At 40.1% G+C, this 25,770-nt stretch overlaps 1 protein-coding gene across 3 annotated transcripts in view; it reads left to right on the top strand.

The window, feature by feature from the left end:
• Window positions 1–25,770, top strand: part of bnc2 (basonuclin 2) — a 313,165-nt gene that overhangs the window by 187,282 nt on the left and 100,113 nt on the right. For all 3 annotated transcript variants that reach the window (XM_049481634.1, XM_022666779.2, XM_049481633.1), the window contains 2 exons: window positions 23,111–23,213; window positions 25,328–25,563. In XM_049481634.1, coding sequence (XP_049337591.1) covers window positions 23,111–23,213; window positions 25,328–25,563 — 339 coding nt within the window. The remainder of the gene's footprint in view (window positions 1–23,110; window positions 23,214–25,327; window positions 25,564–25,770) is intronic.

The following is a 25,770-nucleotide window of genomic DNA, read 5'->3' on the forward strand; positions in this document are numbered from 1 at the left end:
AGAATAATAATCTAATTCAATATATGAATCAGTCAGAATCAGAATGACAGTCTGATTCAGTATATGAATCACAATCAGATTCTGAATAATAATCTAATTCAGTATATGAATCACAATCAGATTCTGAATGATAATCTGATTCAGTATATAAATCACAGTCAGAATCAGAATGATGATCTGATTCAGTATATGAATCACAGTCAGAATATGATTCAAAGATACAGCCAAAATCACAACGGTGATCTGAATCTGAATCAGTATGTGAATCAATCAAAATTTGATTCACAAGTAGAATCTGAATGACAGTTTAAATCAGTATCCACATTACAGGCAATCTGAATCATTATCTGAATCAGTACTGAATCACAGTTAGAATTTAAACAACAATCTGAATCATAATAAGAATCAGAATCTAAACCACAATCAGAATCTGAATCAATATCTGAATCACAGTCTGAACCTGAACAGCAGTCTGAATCAGTATCTGGAAGATTGCTGTGAGGAGGATTTGATTGTATGAGGTGAGGTCAGATGCTGATGTTGAAGGGAGCTCCATGCCCATTGGATTGAGGTTAAGGTTTATGTTTAGTTTTAATTTTAGTTTACTTTTAGTTTTAGGTCCTGAGGGTCAGCAGTAATCCTCCACACTGGGCTGTTTTTAAACTGGTGGCTTTACAGCTCTGCACCCATAAAAACCAACAACCTGAACACCAGCAGCATTACACAGCACTCGCCTCATCACCAAACTCTTCTTTTCACTTCTTTTTTATCATTCAATCTCTCTTTTTTGTCCTTTTCTGTTATTTTTTTCTCCTTTATCTCTTTCATATTTATCTTCTTTTTACTCCCCCCTGACCTTCTTTTAATATTTCGATTTTATTTACACCTCTTTTCCTACTGTTTTCTCTTTTATTTATTTATTTTTTTCTCCCCCACATTTTACTCCTCATCTGTTACTCCCTTGTTTTATCCTCTTCTTTCTTTTCACGTTTCTGCACTCCTTCTTTTATTCCTCCTCCTGTGGTGAGTGTAAGGGTGTAATGGGGAGATGAGAGGAGTGTTTCTGTCGGCTCGACTCTGTCACTCTGCGTTTTGTCCGCAGGGATGGGTGTGTGTGTGTGGTGTGTGTGTGTGTGTGTGTGTGGTGTGTGTGTGTGTGTGTGTGTGTGTGTGTGAAGGGCTGGGGGTGGTGGCGTTTGCTGACTTTGTGAGATCGGACGAGCGAGACTCATTTCCACTTCAAGAGAGAGTCTGAAACATAGCATCAGCAGCTCTCTCTCTCTCTCTCTTTTTCTCTCTCTCTCTCTCTTTCCATCTGTCTCTCTTTCTTGTACATTCTCTCACTGTCCCTCTCTCTCTCTCTCTCTCTTTCTCTCTCTCTCTCTCTCTCTCTCTCTCTCTCTCTCTCTCTCTTTTTCTCTCTCTCTCTCTCTCTCTTTCCATCTGTCTCTCTTTCTTGTACATTCTCTCACTGTCCCTCTCTCTCTCTCTCTCTCTCTCTCTACAGTTATACAGTAGTGTGTGTGTGTGTGTGTGTGTGTGTGTGATGGGTAAAAGCCGCTGATGCTCTGTGTTTCTCCCTGTGATGCTGAAAAACAGCCAAAAGCAGAAAACTGCAGCAGAGAGAGAAATAAGAAGAAACAAAGAAACAAAGAGAGAGATAAAGAAGAAGGAGTAAAGAAGTGAGAGAAAGGAAATAATGCATGAAGTTAAATGGAATACAGAAGTGAGACAGAAAGAGATACAATGTAAGAAAAAGGTACCAGACAGAAATCATGAGAGAAAGAAATCGGCACAGATAGAAAAAGAGAAAGGTTGAGCTGTGAGTATAAGAGATTGAGGTGTGAGAGTTAGTGAGAGTGAGCTCTGGGGTGAGTTTTGTTGTATAGCTTCAGTAACATAGGTCTCATATCTTACATACTGCAATGAGTTGAGTTGAGAGAGAGATCTGGTGTGAGTTGTGAAAGTTAAAGAGAAGTCTTGCGTGAGTTGTGAGGGTGAACGTGTTAGAGAGTGAGCTCTGGTGGAGTTGTGAGAGTATATTTAATTTGTCTTGAGTTTTGACAGTATATTTGAGTTTAGTCATGAGAAAAAGAGTGAGAAACTGAGCTCTGGGGTGAGTTATGAGAGTAAGAGAGAGTGAGCCCTGGGTGGAATTGTGAGAATATATATTGTGTTTTATTTTAAAGTTTAGTTGTGAGAATATATTTGATTTGTTTTGAGTTGAGTAATGAGAGCAGGAAAAAAATTATCTATAGTTGGAATTATGATAGTACAATTGATTTGATTTGCGTTGAGTTGTAGGAGTGAGACAGTGAGAGAGTGAGCTCTTGGTGGAGTTGTGAGAGTATATTTGATTTGAGTTGAGTTGTAAGAGTATATTTAAAATTAGTTGTAGGAGTGAGACAGTGAGATAGTGAGCTCTGGGTGGAGTTGTGAGAGTGAGAGAGAGTGTGTGCCGTGTGTGTAAACACGATGAAGCGTTCTGATTGGCTGGGAGGGTTTAATTAAATGAGGACAAACAACTGAACCCTGATTAAGGCCGCTCACACTCCAGCCGTCAGGAAAAAATAAAAGGGGATATAAAAACAGCCCGAGCGGCCCGATCCGGCCCGATCCGATCCGGAGTAATTATTTTCCGATTGCTGTTTCTGACGTTTTGTCGACATGAGTAATTAATTTAGTCTTTCTATTGGGTAAGTCCAAAGAGCCCAATTAGCATGGCTAATATTGCTGCATCTTGTAAAAGCATGGTTTTTAATACTGGGGGAATATTCAAATGACTCGCCTTCATTATTCAAATGTCTTAGCAAAGTCATCACAGGGGATGACAGAGAGGCGGGAGTCATGCAAATTACATGAAGGGGTACACACACACACACACACACACACACACACACACACACATATTTGAGCACATCTGGTGATAAAAAGCCCCAAAATGACTGAAGAGTAAATCCCCGCTCCTCTGGTCTCGGGTATCTAGAACGTAAACATGTTCCTCATACAGGCCCGTAAACTGGTCTCATCAGCCAACTGGGAGCGCTAACTCGCTAACGCTAACTCCTCTCATACTGGAGTGTTTTACTGGGAAACTGGCCAGTTTTTAATTTAATAATTAACACATTAATTAACTCAATTTCTTTCCAAGATTACAATATCACAGTATTTGCATTTTGGGACCTCTGGTGCCTTAGCTACCTCTTGGCAACACCTGAGCAACCAGCTTGCAACACCCTATCAAACACTAAGCAACATCTTGCCAAATGCCCTAAAAATATCTAGCATTATTTAGCTACACCATAACAACCATCTGGGATACCATGAAAACCACTTAGCAGCCCTCAGCAACAACAACATTACAATAGTCACTTAGTAATACATAAGCAACTACTTAGGAAACTATAACAAGCAAATATCAATCAATTAGCAACCCCGCAGTGACCACCTGGGATACCGTAGCTACCTCTTGGCAACACTTGAGCAACCACCTTGCAACACCCTATTAAACACTAAGCAAAATCTTGCCAAATGCTCTGAAATATCTAGCATTACTTAGCAACACTGTAACAACCATCTGGGATACCATAAAAAACATCTTTACAACACCTTAGCAGCCACGTTCCACCACCCTATCAAATACTAAGCAACATCCTCGCAAATGCCGTACAATAGAGTATCTAGTGTTCATCTAGCATGTACTGTACTTAACAACATCTTAACAACCATCTGGGATACCATAAAAACCACTTAGCAGCCCTCAGCAGCAACAACATTACAATAGTAATTTAGTAACACTTTAGCAACTACTTCGGAAACCATAGCAAGCAAATATAAATTAGTTAGCAGCTCCGCCGCAGCGGCCACCTGGGATACCATAGCAACATCTTGGCAACTGCTCTGAAATACTTCCTATAGAAAATTCCCTTGCCTCATTATCTAGCCTTCATCAAGCATGTTCTGTACTTGGCAGCACTATAGCAACCACCTGGCACACCAGAACAACCACTCAGCAGCCACCACCAAAAACTACCATAGCAAATACCTAGCTAGCAATTAATTAGGCACTCCACAGCCACTTGGGGTATCGTAGCTACCACCAGGAATACTAAACTAAGCAACTAGCAACACCTTATCAACCACATTTCTACTATTTAGTAACACCATAGCAACCCACAATTGATGGATTTTAAAGCATCTACTTGTAACAATTAAGCAACATTGTAGCAGTGATTTGAAAATTCCATAGCAACCACTCAGTAACACCATTGCACCACTGAAAATACCTGGAATACCACAGCAGCAGCCTAGAGAGGGTCTGGAAGTGGAAAGCACTTAATTCTGCATTTCCTTCAGGAAACATACTTTTCTAATTTATTCTGCAATGCTCTTTTTCTGGATGTGTGTTCGTGTGTGTGTGTAGTGTGTGTGTGTGTGTGTGTGTGTGTGTGTTCGTGTGTGTGTGTAGTGTGTGTGTGTGTGTGAGAGAGTGTGTGTAATGAGTGCGTGAGGCCCCCCGGCAGAAATGCAGAAAACGTAGCGTTCGGCCGCAAACGTATCCAGTTCATACAGAGTAAATATCACAAAGAGCTAACACATGTGGAGCTACCCCGAAAACACACACACACACACACACACACACACACACACACACACACACACACACACACACACACACACACACACACACACACACCACAATGCTTAAAGAATACACTGTTCATTGTGTTACAGAGAGAGAGAGAAAGTGCCAAAAGAAAAAGAGAGAGAGTGTATTCCTCCAAGTCAAACATCCACTCCTGGTGTGTGTGTGTTGGTGTGTGTGTGTGTTAGTGTGTGTTAGTGTGTATTAGTGTGTGTGTTTATTGCACATTTTGCTGCACATAGGATCACAGGTGAGGAAAGAAAATGCCACCGCCGCCACTTAACCATGTGCTTAACATAGTGTGTGTGTGTTAGAATGTGTGTTAGTGTATATGTCAGTGTGTGTGTTAGTGTGTGTATATATATATGTGTGTGTGTGTGTGTTAGTGTGTGTATATATATATATGTGTGTGTGTGTGTGTGTGTGTGTGTGTGTGTGTGTGTGTGTGTTAGTGTGTGTATATATATGTGTGTGTGTGTGTGTGTGTGTGTGTGTGTGTTAGTGTGTGTATATATATGTGTGTGTGTGTGTGTGTGTGTGTGCCAGGCGATGTGTGTGAGCTTGTTTTGTTTTTCCCCTTGCTTCAGCACATCTGAGAGGAGTTTCTGGAACTGCAGCGGCCTGTCAAAACACACACACACACACACACACACACAGAAAGAGAGACTTTCGCTTGCTAACACACACACACACACACACACACTCTCTCTCTCTCTCTCTCTCTCTCTCTCTCTCACAGCTGGTAGTAGTTACTGTCTCTCGCTCGGTGGTGAAGTGTGTGATTCATTAGCCGGGCCGTGTGTTTTGCGCCGGTTCTGGTCGTGTTATTGTTAGGATGTGGTAAAATTATAAATATGGGATGCAGATTGTGTGTGTGTGTGTGTGTGTGAGTGTGTGTTACTGTGTGTGTGTGTGTGTGTTTGTGTGCGCTTGTTCCTCCTGATTGTGCGGCAGTAAAAAAGTCTGTCACAATTTGTAGTGGTAATGGCTGCGGCGCTGCGGCGGCAGAGACGCGCAGTCCTGCGTCGATAGCTGTGTAATTGCCTCGGCCGGCGTACGCAAATGAAGTGGGGGGGGGGGGGGGTGGAGGATCTCGGGGGTCTCTGGGGGGGTTCAGAGTTGGGGTGGGGGGGTGTAATTTTGCCGCATCGATTGCATGATTGCTGTCCGTGTTCTGCAATATCGAGGCCTGTCTTTAGCGGTTAACTATTAGTGGACTCTAAATCTGAGATGAAAACGACAAGAACCACCAGAGAGCTAAACCTTCAGACCTTAAGACTTTAAGACTTAAAGACGTTTAGTCATTCAGACCTGCAAAATTCATAAACCTTTAGACCTATACACTTTTTAGACTTTTAGATCATAAGACCTTAAGATCACATCTCTTACATCTTTAAACCTTCAGACCTGCAGACTTTAAGACCTTAAGACTTTTAGTCATTCAAACAATAGGCCTTTAGATGTATGTGACCTATAGACCTATACATATTTTAGACTTTTAGACCATAAGACCACATCTTTCAGATTTTCTAATCTTTAGACCTTCAAACTTGAAGACCCTTGAGTCATTCAGACCTGCGAACTTCAGACTTTCAGATTTCACAGACCTATAGACCTTTAGATCTGAGACCTTTCAGACCATAATACCTTAAAACTACATCTTTCTCGTCTTTGAACCTTCAGACTTCCAGATTTTAAGACTTTAAGACTTTTAGTCATTTAGGCCTGCATAACTTCAGACTTTCAGATTTTGCAGATTTCTACACCTTAAGATCAGTAAGACCTATAGACCTATACACTTTTTAGACTTTCAGACCATAAGTCCTTAAGATCACATCTTTCGCGTCTTTAACCCTTTAGACATGCAGACCTTCGGACTTTCAGATCTTAAGACTTTTAGTCATTTAAACCTACATAACTTCAGACTTTCAGAACATAAGACCTTAAGATCACACCTCTCACATCTTTCACTCTTCAGACCTGCAGACCGTCAGACTTTCAGACTTTCAGACCTTAAGACTTTTAGTCATTCAGATCTTAATGACTTCAGACTTTCAGATTGGCAGATGTATAGACCTTTAGACCTATACATTTTTTAGACTTTGAAACTTTCAGACCTGCAGAAATTCAGACCATAAGACCTTAAGACCACATCTTCAGACTTTCAGACTTTAGGACTTCAGATTTTCTAATCTTTAGATCTTCATTCCTGAAAACCTTAAGACTGCAGATCATCCAACTTTCAGACTTCATGAATTCAGGCCTGCAGACCTTAAGTCTTTCAAGTCTTTAAACCCTCTTACTTCAAGATTGTCAAACCTTCAGACCTTTACATTTTCAGACATTCAGACCATCAGACTTTCAGACCATCAGACTTTCAGACTTTCAGACTTTCAAATAGACCTAGACTTGTTTTAGGATTTTCAGATTTACAAGCCTACAGATATTCAGACCTACAGACCTTTAATTATGTAGATATTAAGACCACTGACTTTTTAACCTTTAAAATTTGCAGATTTTAGTAGCTTAAGATTTTTAAATCTTCAGACTTTCAGATTTTTCAAACTTCTGATTTTTAAACTCTTATACATACATATTTTCAAACCACGCAGACAAAAAAATTTGGGACAAATGCTTCTCCATTATATAGACTGTGTGTGTGTGTGTGTTTGTGTGTGTGTGTGTGTGTTTGTGTGCATTTGCACATCTATGTCAGCAATGGGTGCACATTGCAGTAGATAAATGCATTAATAAGAAGGTGGATCAACAAATATTAATTACTATGCATGTTTAATATGTGTGTACTGTTGTACAGATATGTATGGGTGTTAAGAGGTTTGTGCAGAGCTGTGTTATTGATTATAACGGTACTAAAGTGTTATATGACAAGATTGACTGGAAATATCGGATCTGATATCAAAGGATGTCATGAGGTCAATCTGTGTGTGTGTGTGTGTGTGTGTGTGTGTGTGTTTGTCGGAGTGTGTCTGGCAGAGTGACCTGTGACACACACACACTCTCTCTCCTCCACTTCATCCTCTCTATCTGTGAACTTTGTCAGGAATGATAAAGGGAACACATGGACTTCACACACACACACACACACACTCTCTCTGACAGCAGTGGGAGGGACACAGTTGTCACTGTGGTAATGGAGGAGTTCACAGAGTGAGTCCAGGATGACTCTCTCTCTCCTCTGTTTCTCTCAGTGTCTCTCTCTCTCTCTCTCTCTCTCTCTCTCTCTCTCTCTCTCTCTCTCTCTCTCTCTCTCTCCCTGTATCTGGGTGTCTCTCGCTCGCTCTGACCCGAGCTGTTGGTCAGTGCAGCTCTGTAATGAAGCCCAAACACTTCTGAGGATTATTAGAGCAGCCGGTGAGGAACTGTCACCTTACAGGACCATGCAGACGCAGGTACACACACACACACACTCTTTAACACACAAGCGCAAACATGCATGCACACAAACACTTAAACACTAGTGCAAAAGAAAAGTGTCTGAACTTTTTCTTAAAGTTTGTGTGGTCTGTCTGTCGCTTGCCGTTGTGTGTCCAAACTTTAATGGCTGACCACATACACACACACACACACACACATATACACCTACCTACACACACACACACACACACACACACACACACTGTGTACTAATGCAGGACTAATGCTGAAACCGCTTCAGAACACTCAAAGTAGTGTATAGATCTGAAATCTGAATGCAGGCCGTTTAGTGTGTGTTATTTGGCAGTTGTGTGTGTGTGTGTGTGTGTGTGCGTGTGTGTGTGTGTTTGGTAGGAGTATGTTTATTCTCGGAGACCCGAAGGTGTAATCAGTCTATCGTCGTAACCTCTGTCCCGTCGTGTCCCTGCTGAGGTCAGCTAGGGGTCAGGATGCTTCAGCTCTGAGTAACTGCAGCTCTCTAACACACATACACACACACACACACGCACACACACACCACACACACACACACACACACTCATACTAATGTGTTTATGTTTTCAGTTTAAGTACCAGTGGAAAAATAAAACTTTCTCATTCAGTGTTTTATTTTTCTTTATTTCTGTATTTAATATATTTTCTACATTGTAGATTAATATTAAAGACTTTAAAATGATTAAGGGACTCATATAGAATTAGATAGTAAAGATTATAAAAGTGTTTTTCCTCCACATTAATCCCCTGATCTAAACCTGATGAACTGAGATGGTGATTTGAGGTGATTTAATTGGGATGAGCTGGAGCTTCACATTGTGAAGGAAAAGCAGCAGCTATTGTTCAGCACCTCCAGAAACTCCTTCCTTCAATCATTAGTACTGTGCTACAAGAGTGTTAGCACTGTTCAGGTTAGCTATGCTATGCTAAGCACAGTGCTAGTTTGGAAGTGTTAGCAATATGGTTGTACTAGCGTGAGTAAAGTCTAAATTCTACTGCTACGCCTACGCGTATACAGCAAAAGTGTGCTATGCAGTGGAGCATGTTTATACTTCTGCGTGCGTGTATCAGTGGCTCTGCGTCGCTCTGCAGTTTAAACTGTGAAGGCACGAGGCCCAGCGGACCAATCACAGCCGCGGCTGTTCGCGTAGTGCAAGGCGTAGTTACATTTCCAGAGAGGTACGCGTCAAACTACGGCGTAGGTTAGACGCAGAAGTAGAAATTGGCCTCAAGAGCTTTTGTTTAAGGTTCGGTAAAAAGGAGTTGATATGCATGAGACGAGTTAGATGCAGTGCAGGAGTTTAGCTGCCGACGGATGGACCGCTTGGCCTGATGGGAGGAAAGAGTTAAGAGCGAGAGAGAAATAGAGAGAGAGAGAGAGGGAGAGGGAGGTCTGGTCTGGTTTCAGTCTTTAGGTAATTGAAGCTTTATAAGCGATCAGCAGCTGAACAAGAGTCAAGCTCCTGGTATTTGGAGGAAAATTAGCCGTAGAGTCGAACAGCGTGCAGATGATACGTTTCTCCAGCGTACTTCCTGCCCATTCAGCACAGAACAGCCTGAACGAATGGTGGGGGGTTTGGTGGGGGGGTTAAGGCTGCGTGGGTGGCTGCTAATTGGTGAAATTTTCTCAGAGGGAATATCAAACAATTTATCTAAGCCTTGGCGTTGGTATTATTTATAATTTGCGTTAGCATTATAAACGCAGGGCTACAGTTACAGTGTGAGGTATTGAGGTCTTTGTTTGAGGTAAAGTGATCACTGCAGGTTGGCCGACTTTATCACTATTAGTGTTAATAGTGTTTAATAACTGTAATGCTCGTGAATTTTGTTGATTTTCCAGTTTAAGGGATTTTTGCATTGTATGGCAACAACAGCATAAAGAAATGTATAATGCATAAATCTATTATAACCATTAATATGGTTGTATTTTATAATTAGATCATTCCACACCACATTGTTTGGGCTGGTTGTGTGATGCACTCTTGTATATCGTCGCTGTCCAATGAAAACTTTACAGGAGGGAGATAAAACCTTATGTCTAAACAAATCTTTCAATGGAAGTCAATGCAAAAAGAGTTTATTTCAGGTCATTTTGAAGTTTTTCTATTAGCCCATTCATCAAGCAATTTTGGCACAGTGTAAAAGATAGTTTGTGTGTTCAAATTATATAGTGAACTAAAACTCAACAAAAATGGAGATACTTGTTTTTCATTGGACAGCAATGATATACATGTTTATAATGAGATTAATAGTTTTCATGTAGAAATGGACTTTTGCTATTTTTTAAAAATTCTTACATCATAATTGTATATTAATTGTATTTTGTAATTGAAATATAAATATACTACATGTACTACATGAAGCAACCACCAACCAGAAATACCACATGAAACATAGCAACCACCTGAAATATCACAGCAACTGCCTAAAAACCACCAGAAATACTACAGTAACCACTTTGCAATACCATTTGTAAGTTTAAAAAAAAACTTCTAATGTCCTGATTGTGTAAATATACTACAGCCAACCTATCATTTTGTGCTACCATAACAACCACTTTGAGCACTCACAAGAGACATCATAGCAACCACGTGAAATGTCTAGGAACTACACCCTTGCAACCAATAAGTAACACCAAAACAACCACCAACCAGATATACCACAGTAATCACCACCTAGCTACCACTAAAAAAATATAGCAACTACTTTTAATGCAATATCAATCACCTTGCAACACCAAAGCAACCGCCTACTAAAAAGAGTTTCACCATATTGATGATATTGCACCTAGTGGTTCCTTTGGTCCTGACCTCACTAATGCTGCTCTTGTTGCTGAATGCAATTGAATCTTTGACTGTAGAGACAGTTAGTCTGGCAAAAGCACACATTTCCATGTGTACATTAATTTTCACTTCACAGAAACCACCAGAAATACCACAGTAATCACTCTTTGCAATACAGTTGCAACCACCTAGCAAAAAGTTTCACTGTTTTGACCAACGTGCACTTACATTTTGTGCTTCCACAACAACCAATTGGCCACACTTGAGCACTTGACTCACATTAGACATCATAGCAACCACTTGACACATCATAGCAGCCACCTGCGATGCCTAGAAACGACACCCAACCTCAGTTTCATTTTTAACCACCTGCAATACCACAGAAACTGCCTAGAAACCACCAGAAATACTACAGTAACCACTTTGCAACACCATTGCAACCTCTATCAAAAATAGATTCACAGTATTGACCAACGTGCACCTACTGTAGCTCGTTGATTGCAGAAGGGACAATGATTATTTAATAGGTGTCTAAACCAGAAGTACCGCATGAGACATCATAGCAACCACCTAAAATACCACAGCAACTGCCTAGAACCCACCAGAAATACTACAGTAACCCCTTTGCAACACCGTTCCTAAGTTTTTAAATATTGATTGATGATTGTGTACATATACTACACCCAGCCCAGTTCACATGAGACATCATAGCAACCACCTCACATACTTTCGTCTTATATTAACGTGATGTATTTTAATGTACACTTCTTAATGAGTTCTTTTAAAGGCAGATTTATCTGGTGTCATGTCATGTTTCACTCGTTCTCAATTAGAAGGATTAGAAGAATACACACTTTCTGATGCTCTGACCTCCACCACGTTCCCTTACGACTATTGCTGATCACTTTCTCACATTCGTACGCTCGCGTACACTCGCGTACGCTCTCGGCACGGCCCTCCAGGGCTGTAGGTGAGAGTTATGCGGTGCTGGCGCTGTCCGGAGAGTGCCTGTCCACCATCTGGCCGAGGAATTCGCCGCCCCAGACAAAAGGCTTGGCAGAGGCAGCTCTTTGTCTGAAGCCTCCGTGCCTCCAGATAGCTATAAAACACCTGGACCAAATCAGCAGGTGACGGCAGAGCGAGAGAGAGAGAGAGAGAGGGAGCAGATCAGTCACAGCAGTGTCTTCTCCTCTATCCCTCCCTCCATCTCCTCGGGCAGCACCCCCCTCCTGCCCCCGTGCACCCCCCAACACCCCCCCCCAGCACTTTGAACAGAGCTTAAGTCTCAGGCCAGTTCGCCGGGCTGTCACTGGGCACGGATTGATCTTCGTCGGCAGATGCTTTGAGTAGAGTCCTCGGGGTCCTCACCGGCCCAGGCGAAAAAGAAAGGAGGAAAAAAGAGAGAGAGAGGCAAAGAGAGAGAGGTACACACACTCTCTCGCTCACACAGTACTCTCACGTCCAGCCTTTCGTCAAAGTCCAGCAACACAACCTCTGCAGCCCCCCCCGCCCCGCTTCCCCCCCCTCTTCGCCGACACACAGCACAGACATATGTGGCCCTACGTGTCGGCCATGTTAAACACGCTAGCTCTGAGCCACTGCTGCTAATTAACCCTGCTAGCTTCCCCCTGTGGCGTACACACACACTCACATACACACACCCACACACACACACACACTCATACACTCACACACCAAAAACACCACCCGTTCCGTTACCGTTCGCTCAGAAAACAAAAAAGACCACAAAATTGAAAACTCTGGAATATAATCATAAAAGTTATCCAAAAGCAGTGTGTAAGACTGGTGGAGGAGAACATGATGCCAAGATGCATGAAAAAAACTGTGATTAAAAACCAACCAGGGTTATTCCACCAAATACTGTAACAGTTTCTAAACTCTTAAAACTTTATGAATATGAACTTGTTTTCTTTGCATCTTTTTTTAATTATTTCAGTCATTTCTCATTTTCTGTAAATAAATGCTCTAAATGAGAATATTTTTATGTGGAATTTGGGAGAAATGTTGTCTGTAGTTTATAGAATAAAACAACAATGTTCATTTTACTCAAACATAAACCTATAAATAGCAAAATCAGAGAAACTGATTCAGAAACTAAAGTGATCTCTTCATTTTTTGCAAAGCTGTATGCATGCAAAGTGAATTTAACAGCAATTCGTTTTACGAACCTGAGAAAGAACATGATAACTGCATGTATAAAAGTTACTATAGTAAAATGATATCTCTACATCCAGAGTAAGAAACAATCTTTGTCTCTTTTTCCCCCCAAATATAAAAGACGAGTAAAAAAATCAGATTTCTAAATATTTTTACATAAAAAAACCCACTTTTGGATCCTGAAGCACCACTTGAGAAAGCCTGATCTATTATTAATCTATAATGGTATCTTTTCAAGTTATAATATGGACAAAGTTAATCAAAATAAAATGTGTGGGCATAACACAACATCCTTTAGTCCTAAACCTCACTAATTCTGATCTTGTTGCTGAATGCAATCAAATCCTCGACTGTAGACTGTAGAGCAGTTAATTTGGCAAAAGCACATATTTCCATGTGTAAATTAATTTCCACTGCCTAGAAATCACCAGTAATACTACAGTAACCACTTTGAAACACCATTGCAACCATTGCAATGCTTGAGGAGCCTTTTTACAGCTGAATTTTGTTGCTTTTTGACAATAAGGATCTACTTATGTATTATTTCAATTGGTCACTGGATGCAAAGTGACATTATCGACGATCAACATCCTTTAGTCCTGACCTCACTGATTCTGCTCTTGTTGCTGTATGCAATCAAATCCATGTGTAAATTAATTTCCACTGCCTAGAAACCACCATAAACACCACTTTGAAACACCATTGCAACAATTGCAATGCTTGAGGAGCCTTTTTACAGCTGGATTCTGTTGCAGTTTGTGCTATTTTGATTGGTCACTGGATGCAAAGTGACAATATGGACAAAATGAATCATAATAAAATGTTTGGAGATGCAAAAATTTGGTAATACAGTGTTTTTTGTGTGACAGCAACGATATAAATGATTAAACAAGCCGAGCCGATGACGTGGGGCTGGTTTGGATCAGAACAGCTGAGTCCCGTCCTCCCTCTCTGTAAACTTCCCAGCCGGGACATGAGTGTCTTTTATCCGGGGGAGGGACGAGGGAACACGCTTTGAGGAGATGCTCACTGCCAGGTGCTCTTCTTAACTGTAAATGACACTCAGAGAGAGAGAGGGAGGGCGAGAGAGGGAGGGAGAGAGAGAGAGAGATTGGGCAACAGCAGGATGAGTAGTAGTGTAAATATGTGTAATCACTGGTGCAGCGTGGGATTGTCACCCGCAGCCCTGCTTCACTTTACAGCGTCTGGACCCTGTGATGAGTGTCAGGCTTTTTCTGATGTTTCAGGGGCTTTTTATTACAGCAGACCCATTTATCAGCATGTGGTTTTCTCTTTAATACAACAAAAACTGAACATTTTAGTTTATTGCATTATAGTTTAGTGAAGTGGCACCTTCCTCCCACCTTCTGTCCTGTTTTGTAGCTCTAGCTGGAAACAAAAAGGGAAAATTTCACCTGGATCAGTCATTGTGTTCTTTCAGTTTGTACACCTTTTATGTATAATTTAATTAGAAAATCAGAAATGGATGGGGCTAATGGAGGTAAAAGCTAAAATGCTCCGTTTGCACTACTGAAACATTTAATATAGCTCTGTGTTGAGAACACAAGTACACATTTCAGTATAAAACTAATCAGACGTTTATATACTCTGATTTTCCTCAGTTGCTTCATTTGAAAGCGTTCATGCTGGACTCACTTTAAGTGCATATTCTCCTCTATAGAGATTCTATGGTTTGGCATCACTATGAAACGATGAAACGTGTTTCTAGTGTTTCCCACAGTGAGAAATCGTGTAATTTGTGACCCCGCTTCGTCGATCAATCATGTGATGCGATGCCCCAGCTGGTGATGCGATGCCCGGGCTGGTCTGCAGGAAGGGGAACGGGATCTGTCTCCTGGGGGCGAGGGCATGGCCTGTCCCAGATGCCCCCCTGCCCTTCACCCCCCCAAACACAGCGGCATGCAGTGTATAGCGGGACCAGGAATGAAGGCGTCCTGCCAAAACCATCTGAAACCCATCTGAGCTTCTCTTTTCATAACCCATTTACTACCTCACACTTTCACTCTGCTGCTTAAGACTTAGGTTCTCCACTGCATGGTGCCTACAATACTCAACTCTACTCAATTCTATTTAACTTAACTCTACTGTTCTTGAGTCTATTCATTTTGTGGTACTCATTTGTTTGCCACTACAACAATTTATTTTATCTAATTAACCCACCTACACTTTCCCCCTTTTACCAGTATGGCTCCCAATGCTGGAAGAGTAACACCTCCTCCAATATGGGTGAAGTCAAACTCCGCCTCTTTTCCAACTGCAACCAATCATTAGGGAGCATCACAAAAAGTATCGGATCCCCAGCTCTAGTACAGAACAGATGCCTGTGCCAGTAAGCATCATTAATAGAGAGCGTCACCTACTGTACCCACTCAGAGAGAGAGCATGTACAACTGTGCTATCTCAGACTCTGGCTGCTGATGGAGAAGCATTCGGGCCATGATTTTGGGTTATTGGTTTGCTACAAATTCTCAGTTTTGTGGTTTCTTGTTTACTTAGTTACTTATTTTGCCATTTTTCTTATTTCTCAGTTTCCATTTTGTTACTTAGTTCCTTATTTTAGATGTTTTTCCGATTACTTAATTAATCGGTTTTTCATTTTTGATTTTGTATACTTTGGATAATTATTTTGTTGTTTTTTTCCAATTTCTCAGTTTCTATTTTGGTTATTTAGTTACTTATTTTGTTGTTTTTCCAAATTCTTGGTTTCTTAGCATCGATTATTACCTTATTTTGTTGTTTTTCCGATTTCTCGGTTTCTCAGTTTCCATTTTGGTTACTTAGATACTTATTTTGTCATTTTTTTGGATTCTCAATTTCTCAATTTCTCAGTTTTGATTCTCAAATCATTTATGATTATATAAAGAAACATATTACAATTATGGGTCTAAAATGTGCTTTTAAAACCACATTTCATTCACATAGTGGAGGGATACATGCTGCAGGGTGTAGTGCAGCAGAAAGTAGTCCCCAAAGACATGCATATCATTAGACTAGTAGAAGACGCATGCTTTAGGCTTCTGTAGTGTGGCAAAAAAAAGTAGTCCCCAAAGGAAAAGGTGTTTGTTCAGATTTGCCACTATTTTCGAGACACGTGTAGGAGGACCAAAGGCTTTTTGAAGGAGTAACACTGAAGCATGTTTTTGTAACAGCATACAGGGTGAGAGAGGGTGAGAGAGAGAGAAAGCAAGAGAAACAGAGAAAGAGAGAGAGAGAAAAAGAGAGCATGTATTTTCACAGTGTCAGTGAAGACAGCTCAGCATGCGAGGTGTGCAGCAGCCTCACCCACCGCAACCCTGAGGAGGACTGATTAAAACTGCATGGGAACAAGGGTGGAGCGAGAGAGAGAGACAGAGAGAGAGAGAGAGAGAGAGAGAGAGAGAGAGAGAGACCCAGGGCCAACACTGTAAACATGCTCTCCTCCCTGAGTCCAGATCTCCAGACACTCACGCCCCATTATATAAATAAGAGCTCTTAAAAATTATAATTATGAATAATTTTACCAAACTAAAAACCTCTGGAATATAATCAAGAGGAAGATGGATGATCACAAACCATCAAATCACCAAACTGAACTGCTTGAATTTTTGCACCAGGAGTAAAGCAGCATAAAGTTATCCAAAAGCAGTGTGTAAGACTGGTGGAGGAGAACATGATGCCAAGATGCATGAAAAAAAACTGTGATTAAAAACAACCAGGGTTATTCCACCAAATATAATATGGAATAATTTTTGAGCTCTTAAAATCTCTTTATGAATATGAACTTGTTTTCTTTGCATTATTTGAGGTCTGAAAGCTCTGCATCTTTCAGCCATTTCTCATTTTCTGTAAATAAATGCTCTAAATGAGAATATTTTTATTTGTTATTTGGGAGAAATGTTGTCTGTAGTTTATAGAATAAAACAACAATGTTCATTTTACTCAAACATAAACCTATAAATAGCAAAATCAGAGAAACTGAATAATTTTTTCCAGAGCTTTATGGTGTTCCACATCTGCAATCAGTAAATGTGCACGAATTAGTAAAGTAGTTTAAAGGTTAGCATTAGCCATCTTCGCTCCTTATCTTTGTCTTTTGTCTTGTCTTTCTGCGGCGGTAGGTTTTATTTGTTTTATTTGTCACCTGGTTTCAATAGGGCCGTGATGTGAAGGCCCGGTCCGTGTCGGTGAAGCCGGGCCGGGTTTTATGACCCTGGCCACATACTTCTGGCAGGAAATTGACAGCGCAGCAGCGGCTAAAGCCATGGATGAGATAAGATCTCGTGGGTGGAAGACAGGACACGATGCTGCTGGTGTTAGCCAGAAACCTCATGTCGGCTCGGTGTGTGTGAGAGAGAGAGAGAGAGAGAGAAAGAAAAAGAAAGAGAGAGAAAAACAGAGAGAGAGAAACAGAGAGAGAGAGAGAGCGAGTGGGTGACTCCAGACTCCAGGGAGCTCATTTGAATCACTTTTGCTGAGGATGCGTTCGACTTCCTCTCGGCGCGTGTGAATATTTGTCGTCCTGATATTTTTGGGAGTGGGAGTTTGTGGGCGAGCGAGAGCCAGAATCTCAATCTCTCTTACTGGATGAGTCCGACGAGCATTTCTCTCTCCCTGCCAGATGTCTCTCTTTTTCTCCCTCTCGCTTTCTCTATCTCTGTCTATCTCTCTATCAGTCTCTCTCTTTATCTTCACTCTCCCTTTCCTCTGTCGTGCTCTCTCTCTCTCTCTCTCTCTCTGTGCTGCTGTCGGTTGCTCGTGTTTATATAAGCAGGGTTGGGACAGGGTCCTCAGCCAAAAACAACATCCATTAGCCCTGCAGCCTCAGCTAAACAACAGCCGGCCGGCCAGCCGGCCGAGACACTGCACTGTACACTGCACTGTACAGTCCATAAGACACTCCAGTGTACACTCCATAAGACACGCCACTGTACACTGCAATGTATACTCCATAAGATACTCTGCAGGACACTTCGCAGGACACTGCACCATAAAGTTCACTGTACACTCCATACACTGTAAAAAGTGTAGCCCTGCTCAAATTAAAAAAATTGATGTCCATTTGTTGCATCTAAACTATTTGACTTCACTCAATCTAAATAAAGTCAATTGTTACAACCTGATTATTTTATTTTGACATAAACCATATTACTTCACTCGACCCAATATTAATTATTCACCTTGATCCAAGTTAAATTCTTTACATTTCAGTTTCGGAACCAAACTAATACATTTAAATTGAACCGAACTTAAAAAAAAAAAAAACGGCAGCATATTCAGAAGTTCCAGAAGTTACTGTGGCGTGGAAGAGGACGGATTACCAGCGAGATTCGTTTCAGTGCTCTCTTGCTCTTTTTATTTTGCTCTGAGGAGGACACTAAGAGCTGGTATTACATGGGATTCCACTTTTGAAAGTGAAACTAACTAAAGCTCCAACGCAGCTAACCCCACTCCCACACACAGAAAACACACAAAGGGTGAGGCACTTACACAAAACAACCACATAACTGATAACTACATGAATAATACTAGAACAGTGATAATAAAACATGACATGAAACTCTGGGATAAACAGTAACATAAACACGCAGAAAAACACCCACTTCCCCCAACAGGGTGAGCTCCCATAATTCCTTCCGCCCCCCCTCCAGTCCCGACGCCACAATACCATAAGCATGCGTTGCTATCTCGCGAGCGCGTTCAGGCACTTTCTCCCTCTCTCATTCTCTCTCTCGCGAGCGCGTTCAGGCACTTTCTCCCTCTCTCCCTCAGTGCCCTGAGCACTTCTCTACAACTTCTCCCGTGCTCCACAGTGCGCATGCGCAATTCATGTTTGATTCAAATTAAAAATATTACATCCTTATCTCTTTTCTTCGAGTATGATTTCAGTGGAACCAAAACATTTGGTTTATTTCCTTCAGAATTGTAATTAATTTAGTCTGAATCAAAATTGACACATCAAAATTCAAAAAGGTTGAGTTTCACAATAAAGTCAATAATTGTACTATGTGTTCAATCATATTTATTAGCTTGAATGAACAGCTCCATGCTTCACTTTTTACAGTGTAGGACACTCCACTGTACACTGCACTGTACACTCCATAAAACACTCCGCAGGGCACTCTGCCGGACACTCTACAGGATACTTTACTGTACACCTCACTGTACACTCCATAAGACACTCCGCAGGGCACTCTGCCGGACACTCCACTGCACACTTCACTGTATACTACAATGTACACTGTACAGTCCACTGTACCAGATACTTCACCATGAACTCCACAATATACTCTATTATACTGCATTGGACAATTGGACACTAGAAACTGCAGTTTATCCATCACTGTACACTGCAATACATGGCACTAGACATGAGCTGGGCACTGGACACTACACTAAACACTGTATTGGGCACCCCACACTTCACTAGACACTGTACTGGGCATTAGACACTGTATTGAGCACTGGAACTTTACTAGTCACTGTACTGGGCACTGGAATGTTCACTAAATACTGTACTGGGCACTGGACACTTCACTAGTCACTGTCCTGGGCACTAGAATCTTCACTAAACACTGTATTGGGCACCCCACACTTCACTAGACACTGTACTGGGCATTAGACACTGTAATGAGCACTGGAACTTTACTAGTCACTGTCCTGGGCACTAGAATCTTCACTAAATACTGTACTGGGCACTGGAATCATCAGTAGACACTGTACTGTGCACTGGAATCTTCACTAGATACTGTACTGGGCACTGTACACTCCACTAGATACTGTACTGGGCACTGGAATCTTCACTAGACACTGTACTGGGCACTGGAATCTTCACTAGACACTGTACTGGGCACTGGACACTCCACTAGACACTGTACTGGGCACTGGAATCTTCACTAGATACTGTACTGGGCACTGGAATCTTCACTAGACACTGTACTGGGCACTGGAATCTTCACTAGACACTGTACTGGGCACTGGACACTGGATTTAGATACACAGTTAGCGTCATGCTAAAATCGGTAGTCATAAGCTTACAGTATACGGCTGCAGATCTACAGTAATAAAGTGTACGACGGCAGCGCTTCGTTAGCAGGCAGACGTGGCCCTGCTCTAATACAGCTCTGTAATTAAAGCCTCGTTGGCATGGCAGCTGCTCTAATTGCTTAATTACCTCGTTAAGTATCTCGTCACCTGTAAATGGGCTCTGATATTTCTATTTCCTGTTAGCGGCGCGGTTTCTGCTGCAGCTGAGCAGAGAACCGGGCGGCGCTGATCCAGCCTGACCTGTACGTTCTGTCTGAACAACAGCGGCTATTATGGGATGTAAACGAGCCGCAGTGCCAGTTCTAACAAGTGAGAACGGAAATAAACTGTTTAAATAGAGCTCATACTAACACACTGGACACACTGTGTAAACACACACACACACACATAACACACACACACATTTACAATTGTTAAAAATTCAAAAAGTATGAATTTTTATGAGTAAATTCTTTTTGTTTTAAAAAGTTACAAATTAGTTACAAAATTGCTATATATGTAAGGCTTGTTTATTTTTAAATCATATTATAATAATTATATTACATAATAACTTTATAATATTACACAGAATTAAGTTAGGCTTTGTGTTAATTTAGTATTATGTGATTAACACCTATTATAAATGAATAAAAGCTAACCTTAGAGCAAAGAGACATTTTAATTTATATTTTATCAATATGTATACTGTGTTAAGTGTATACTCTGTTTTTTTAGTTCAAATAATACACAATTATAATATTATATTGTTCTTGCTTAAATCTATATAAATATTATACTTTAATTAAATTTAAAATGTTATGTTTTAGTGTTTGTAGTAGATTTGCCCAAAGCAGTGCAAAATGTATAATCATTATAAAGAAAAATTATATCATATGTTATTAAATGATAATAAGTGTATAACCTGAATTAATTGAAATGACACAATTTGTAATAACAAAAATTAAATGACAAGGTTAAAAGAGTTGAAAAAAAACAAACAGATTCTTTTGTTACTGGAATTATGTGTGACTATAACTATGCAACAATCAACTATAATAAATATAATAAAGTATAATTTTATTAAATTATAAATGTATAATTTATTTTACATGTATTAAATATGAGTTTTAAAAAACGCACTGAAGGAAACAGAGCAAGTGGTGGACTGGAACTCACTGGTCCACACTGAATATTACTGTAATTATTGAGTTCAGCCTCATTATGTAATTACAGCCTATTATATAATAATCAGAGCTAAATATGGAGGAGACAGACGGTAGCGCCGGTGCTTTAAGGGTTAAAGATGAGTTTTATCAGACAATAGCTCGGACACTTAACCCCCTCAGCGCTAAAAGCTTTCGGGGTCAGCGCCGGGTCAGCGGCAGCGCCGGGTAATGGCGGCTCTGTCAAAACAACGGCAAATTTCAAATGGTGGGGAAACGGCAGCAGACAGGCCGGGTTTCAGGTGTGTGTGAGTGTGTGTTAGTGTGTGTGTGTGTGTGTGAGAGAGTGTGAGGAAGCTAAATGGCTCTGCATCAATATGACATGAGTCAGAAAGAGGAACAGGCCTGTATGACAGGAGGCGCTAGGCTAATCATTAGCACTGCGCTGTGCTCTGTACGTACGTTCACACACTACATTCTAAATAACCAGCGCTATCAAAATTAACCCATTAATGCCTGTGATTAATCTGAAACTTTAATACATTTTCATCCCATTTTCACCCCAATTTACACGGCCAATAACCCAACCCACTCATTCACTAGTGATGCTCCAGCACCAGCACACGCCTCCTCCAATACATGTGAAGTCAGACTCCGCCTCTTTTTGAGATGCTTCTGATGCTGTAGCATTACCGAGTAGCATCACAGCGCTAACGCTCGGAGAAAAAAAGCACAGCGACTCTGTGGTTCTGATACAGCAGCTCACAGACGCAGCCTCGTGCTGATCCACATCACCCTAGGAGTGATGAATAGGGGAAAGAGAGAGTGCCATCTACTGTACTGTACCCACCCAGAGAGAGCAAGGACAACTGTGCTCTCTCAGGGCTCCGGCAGCTGATGGCAAGCTGCATGACCAGGATTTGAATCAGCGATCTCCCGATTGTAGTGGCAGTGCTTTAGACTGCTCATGTTTTTTTTTTTTTATCTACAGAGGCTGAAGAGTGTTCAGAAGGTAGATTACCAGCTTTAAAGAATTCAGGCTTTCAGTTAACAGCTGTGCTGAACTCATCAAGAGTTAATTACTTGTTCATTTCTTGCCTCTTAATGTTAAAGTTAAAGTAAAGTAGAGGTAGAGTTACAGGTATACAGTGAATAGTGAATATTTGAGTAATGTTCTAGATAGATAGATAGATAGATAGATAGATAGATAGATAGATAGATAGATAGATAGATAGATAGATAGATAGATAGATAGGTAGATAGGTAGGTAGATAGATAGATAGATAGATAGATAGATAGATAGATAGATAGATAGATAGATAGATAGATAGATAGATAGATAGATAGATAGATAGATAGATAGATAGATAGATAGATTAAATTTAAAAAGAATAATTTCAGGAACTTTGAAAGTATTCTGAAGTGCAGTTGCAAAAAAAGACCATCAAAAAACTTTATAATGATGGAACTGGCACTCATCAGGTCCATGCCAGGATAAGTTCATCAGAGTTTCCAGCCTCAGAAACCAGAAGTTAACAATCAGCTCCCCAGATAAGAGTATCTAAATACTTCACAGAGTATTTAGGTTTGTTTAACACTGTTTTTAATTTACTACATGATTCCTTATGTGTTCCTTCATAATGTGATAGATCACTTCAGTATTAAATATGCATTGCTGATGTATCATTTTATATATTTTTAAAAGTGCATGAGTTTGTGTAACATGGAATAATTAAGAATATATTTTGAGAATGCATACGCATTGAGAATAATTTGTGTTTTATTAGTTCTATAGTGTTAAGTGTGAATTAAATGGGTGTGTATTGAGTGCATATATGTGTGTGTAAATGCGTGTGTTAAAGGTGTGTGTGTGTTATATGTGTTCTCAGGCCATTCGCTGTACTCTGGTGAACTGCACCTGTGAGTGCTTTCAGCCGGGGAAGATCCACCTGAGGACCTGCGATCAGTGCAAACACGGATGGGTCGCTCACGGTGAGTGTGTGTGTGTGTGTGTGTGAGAATAGTATTGCTGGTGATGTAATCAGGTTTACTGTGACATTTTTCGTATTAATGTGTAATAATTAGTTTAAAGCTCAATAATAACAATAACAATAACAATAATAATAATAATAATAATAATAATAATAATAATAATAATAATAGAGTGAAATATGAGAGAATATGGGTTTTAAAGTAAAGTTTTCTTTCTTTAAACTTTCTCTCTCTCTTATCTTTTGATCCACCATGATCCTCTCTCTCTCTCTCTCTTTTTCTCTTACTGTCTCATTCTCTCTCTCTCTCTCTCTCTCTCTCTCTCTCTCTTTCTCTTTATCCCCTCAGCGCTTTTGAAGTTATGACCCCCTCATAAAACAACCTGTTTAGCTTCTCTCTCTCTCTTTTATCTCTTTCTCTATTCTCTCTCTCTCTCTCTCTCTCTCTCTCTCTCTCTCTCTCTCTCTCTCTTCTGTCCACTCGTTTGTCCCTCGTTCGCTGCTCCTGGCAGAACCTCTGACACACACTCTGTCATGTTTTATTGTGCCGGTGTCGGCAAAACCTCCGTCAGCGCAAAGCACACACACACACACACACACACACACACACAAAGCCAGGTGTCACACTCACAGTGGGCGAGCGAGAGTCAGAAACTGAGAGAGAGAGAGAGAGAGATAGAGTTTAAACTACAGCTGTTTGGTATAAACTGTATATCAGAATATAATCTCTATGTAATTTACTGTATATAAACATATTTAGACATATAATAATTTTGGAGCGTTTCTATTGGTCCATTCATCACGAAATTAACTAACACATTATGAAAGAGACTGGAATACGACAAAAAAATGCAGATACTAAGTGAATAAGTCTGATCATCATAATTAATAGTGATAAATCAATTGTGGGTTGTCATATTGATAACTGATTAATTACTAAAGTTTGTTCAAGGCTTGATTTACTTTATTTTATATTTTATTTGTAGTATTGTCAGTAAAATCAATAAAGTAATTATTATTTATTTTCTATAGTTTTATAGTCAACTATGTTAATAATATTTTGGGTACTGAAAATTGAAAAGTAAACTATTTATTAAAGTATAAAGAGAGAGAAACTAATTGAGAGAGAAAAAAATAGTAAAAGGAAGAGAGAAAGAGAAATGGATGAGAAATAAGAAAAATATGCAGATAGAGAAAGAGTAAAAAATAAAAGATGGAAAGTTTTAAGTGGAGGACGAATCACCTGCAAGACTGAATCCTGATCTCACAGCAGATTAAGAGAACGAGTGAGACAGAGAGAGAGAGGGAGAGAGAGACTAAAAAAGACAAAAAGAGTAAAAAAGAAGTACAAGAGAAGGAAAGAGAAAGAGAACTAAATATTGTCTAATCGCGAGAGATAAAAGAGATAGAAGAAAGAAACAAAAAGAGAAAGATGGATGAGAAATAATAGAAATACATTCGTAGATAGATAGATAGATAGATGGATAGATAGAGTAGAAAATAAAAGAAGGAAAGCAAATAAAGAGAGAAAGAGAGAGTAAAAAAGAAAAAGAAGTGTGAGATAAAAGAAAGAGAAAAAAGAAAAGAACACAAACACACATTCTCTAATCGAGAGAGATAAAAGACATCAAATAAAGAAAGAGAAAGAGAAAGATGAATGACTCATAGATAGATAGATAGATAGGAAAGAAGGAGGAGGACGACTGATCATCATAAGTTAAAAGTAAGAGAGAAATAAAAGACACTAAGACATTCTCTAATCATGAGATAAAAGACATAAAATAAAGACAGAAAAAGAGAAAGATGGATGAAAAATAAGAAAAATTCATTCATAGACACATAGTGTGATATAAATATATAAATATATATAGTAGAAAATGAAGTAAAGAAGGAAAGAAAGAGAAGGATAACTGATCATCATAAGTAATAGTGATAAATCCATACTGCAAATCTAATCTTGCATTTTTATTTTATGTATTTATATATATTTATATATATATATATATATATATATATATATATATATATATATATATATATATATATATATATATATATATTGTGTGTGTATATGTGTGTATGGTGTGTGTGTGTGTGTGTGTGTATCACCTGCAGCTCTGGATAAGCTGAGTACGCAGCACCTGTATCACCCGACGCAGGTGGAGATCGTGCAGTGTAACGTGGTGTTTGATATCAGCAGCCTGATGCTGTACGGGACACAGGCCGTCCCCGTCCGACTCAAGATCCTGCTGGACCGTCTCTTCAGCGTCCTGAAGCAGGACGAGGTCCTGCACATCCTGCACGGCCTGGGCTGGACCCTCCGAGACTACGTCAGGGGATACATACTGCAGGTAGGACACACACACACACACACACACACACACACACACACTCGTACATACGCTCGTACATACGCTCGTACATACGCTCGTACATTAAACACTGGACAAATGGACATATATACAGATTATAATATATAATTATTTCTATGGACATACAGTATTTTCTATGTGCATTTCTAACTCTGTATACAAACACACAGTTTTTAATATTTATTA

Source organism: Astyanax mexicanus, chromosome 7 (assembly GCF_023375975.1).
Source record: "Astyanax mexicanus isolate ESR-SI-001 chromosome 7, AstMex3_surface, whole genome shotgun sequence".
In the NCBI taxonomy this organism is placed as follows: Eukaryota; Metazoa; Chordata; class Actinopteri; order Characiformes; family Acestrorhamphidae; genus Astyanax; species Astyanax mexicanus.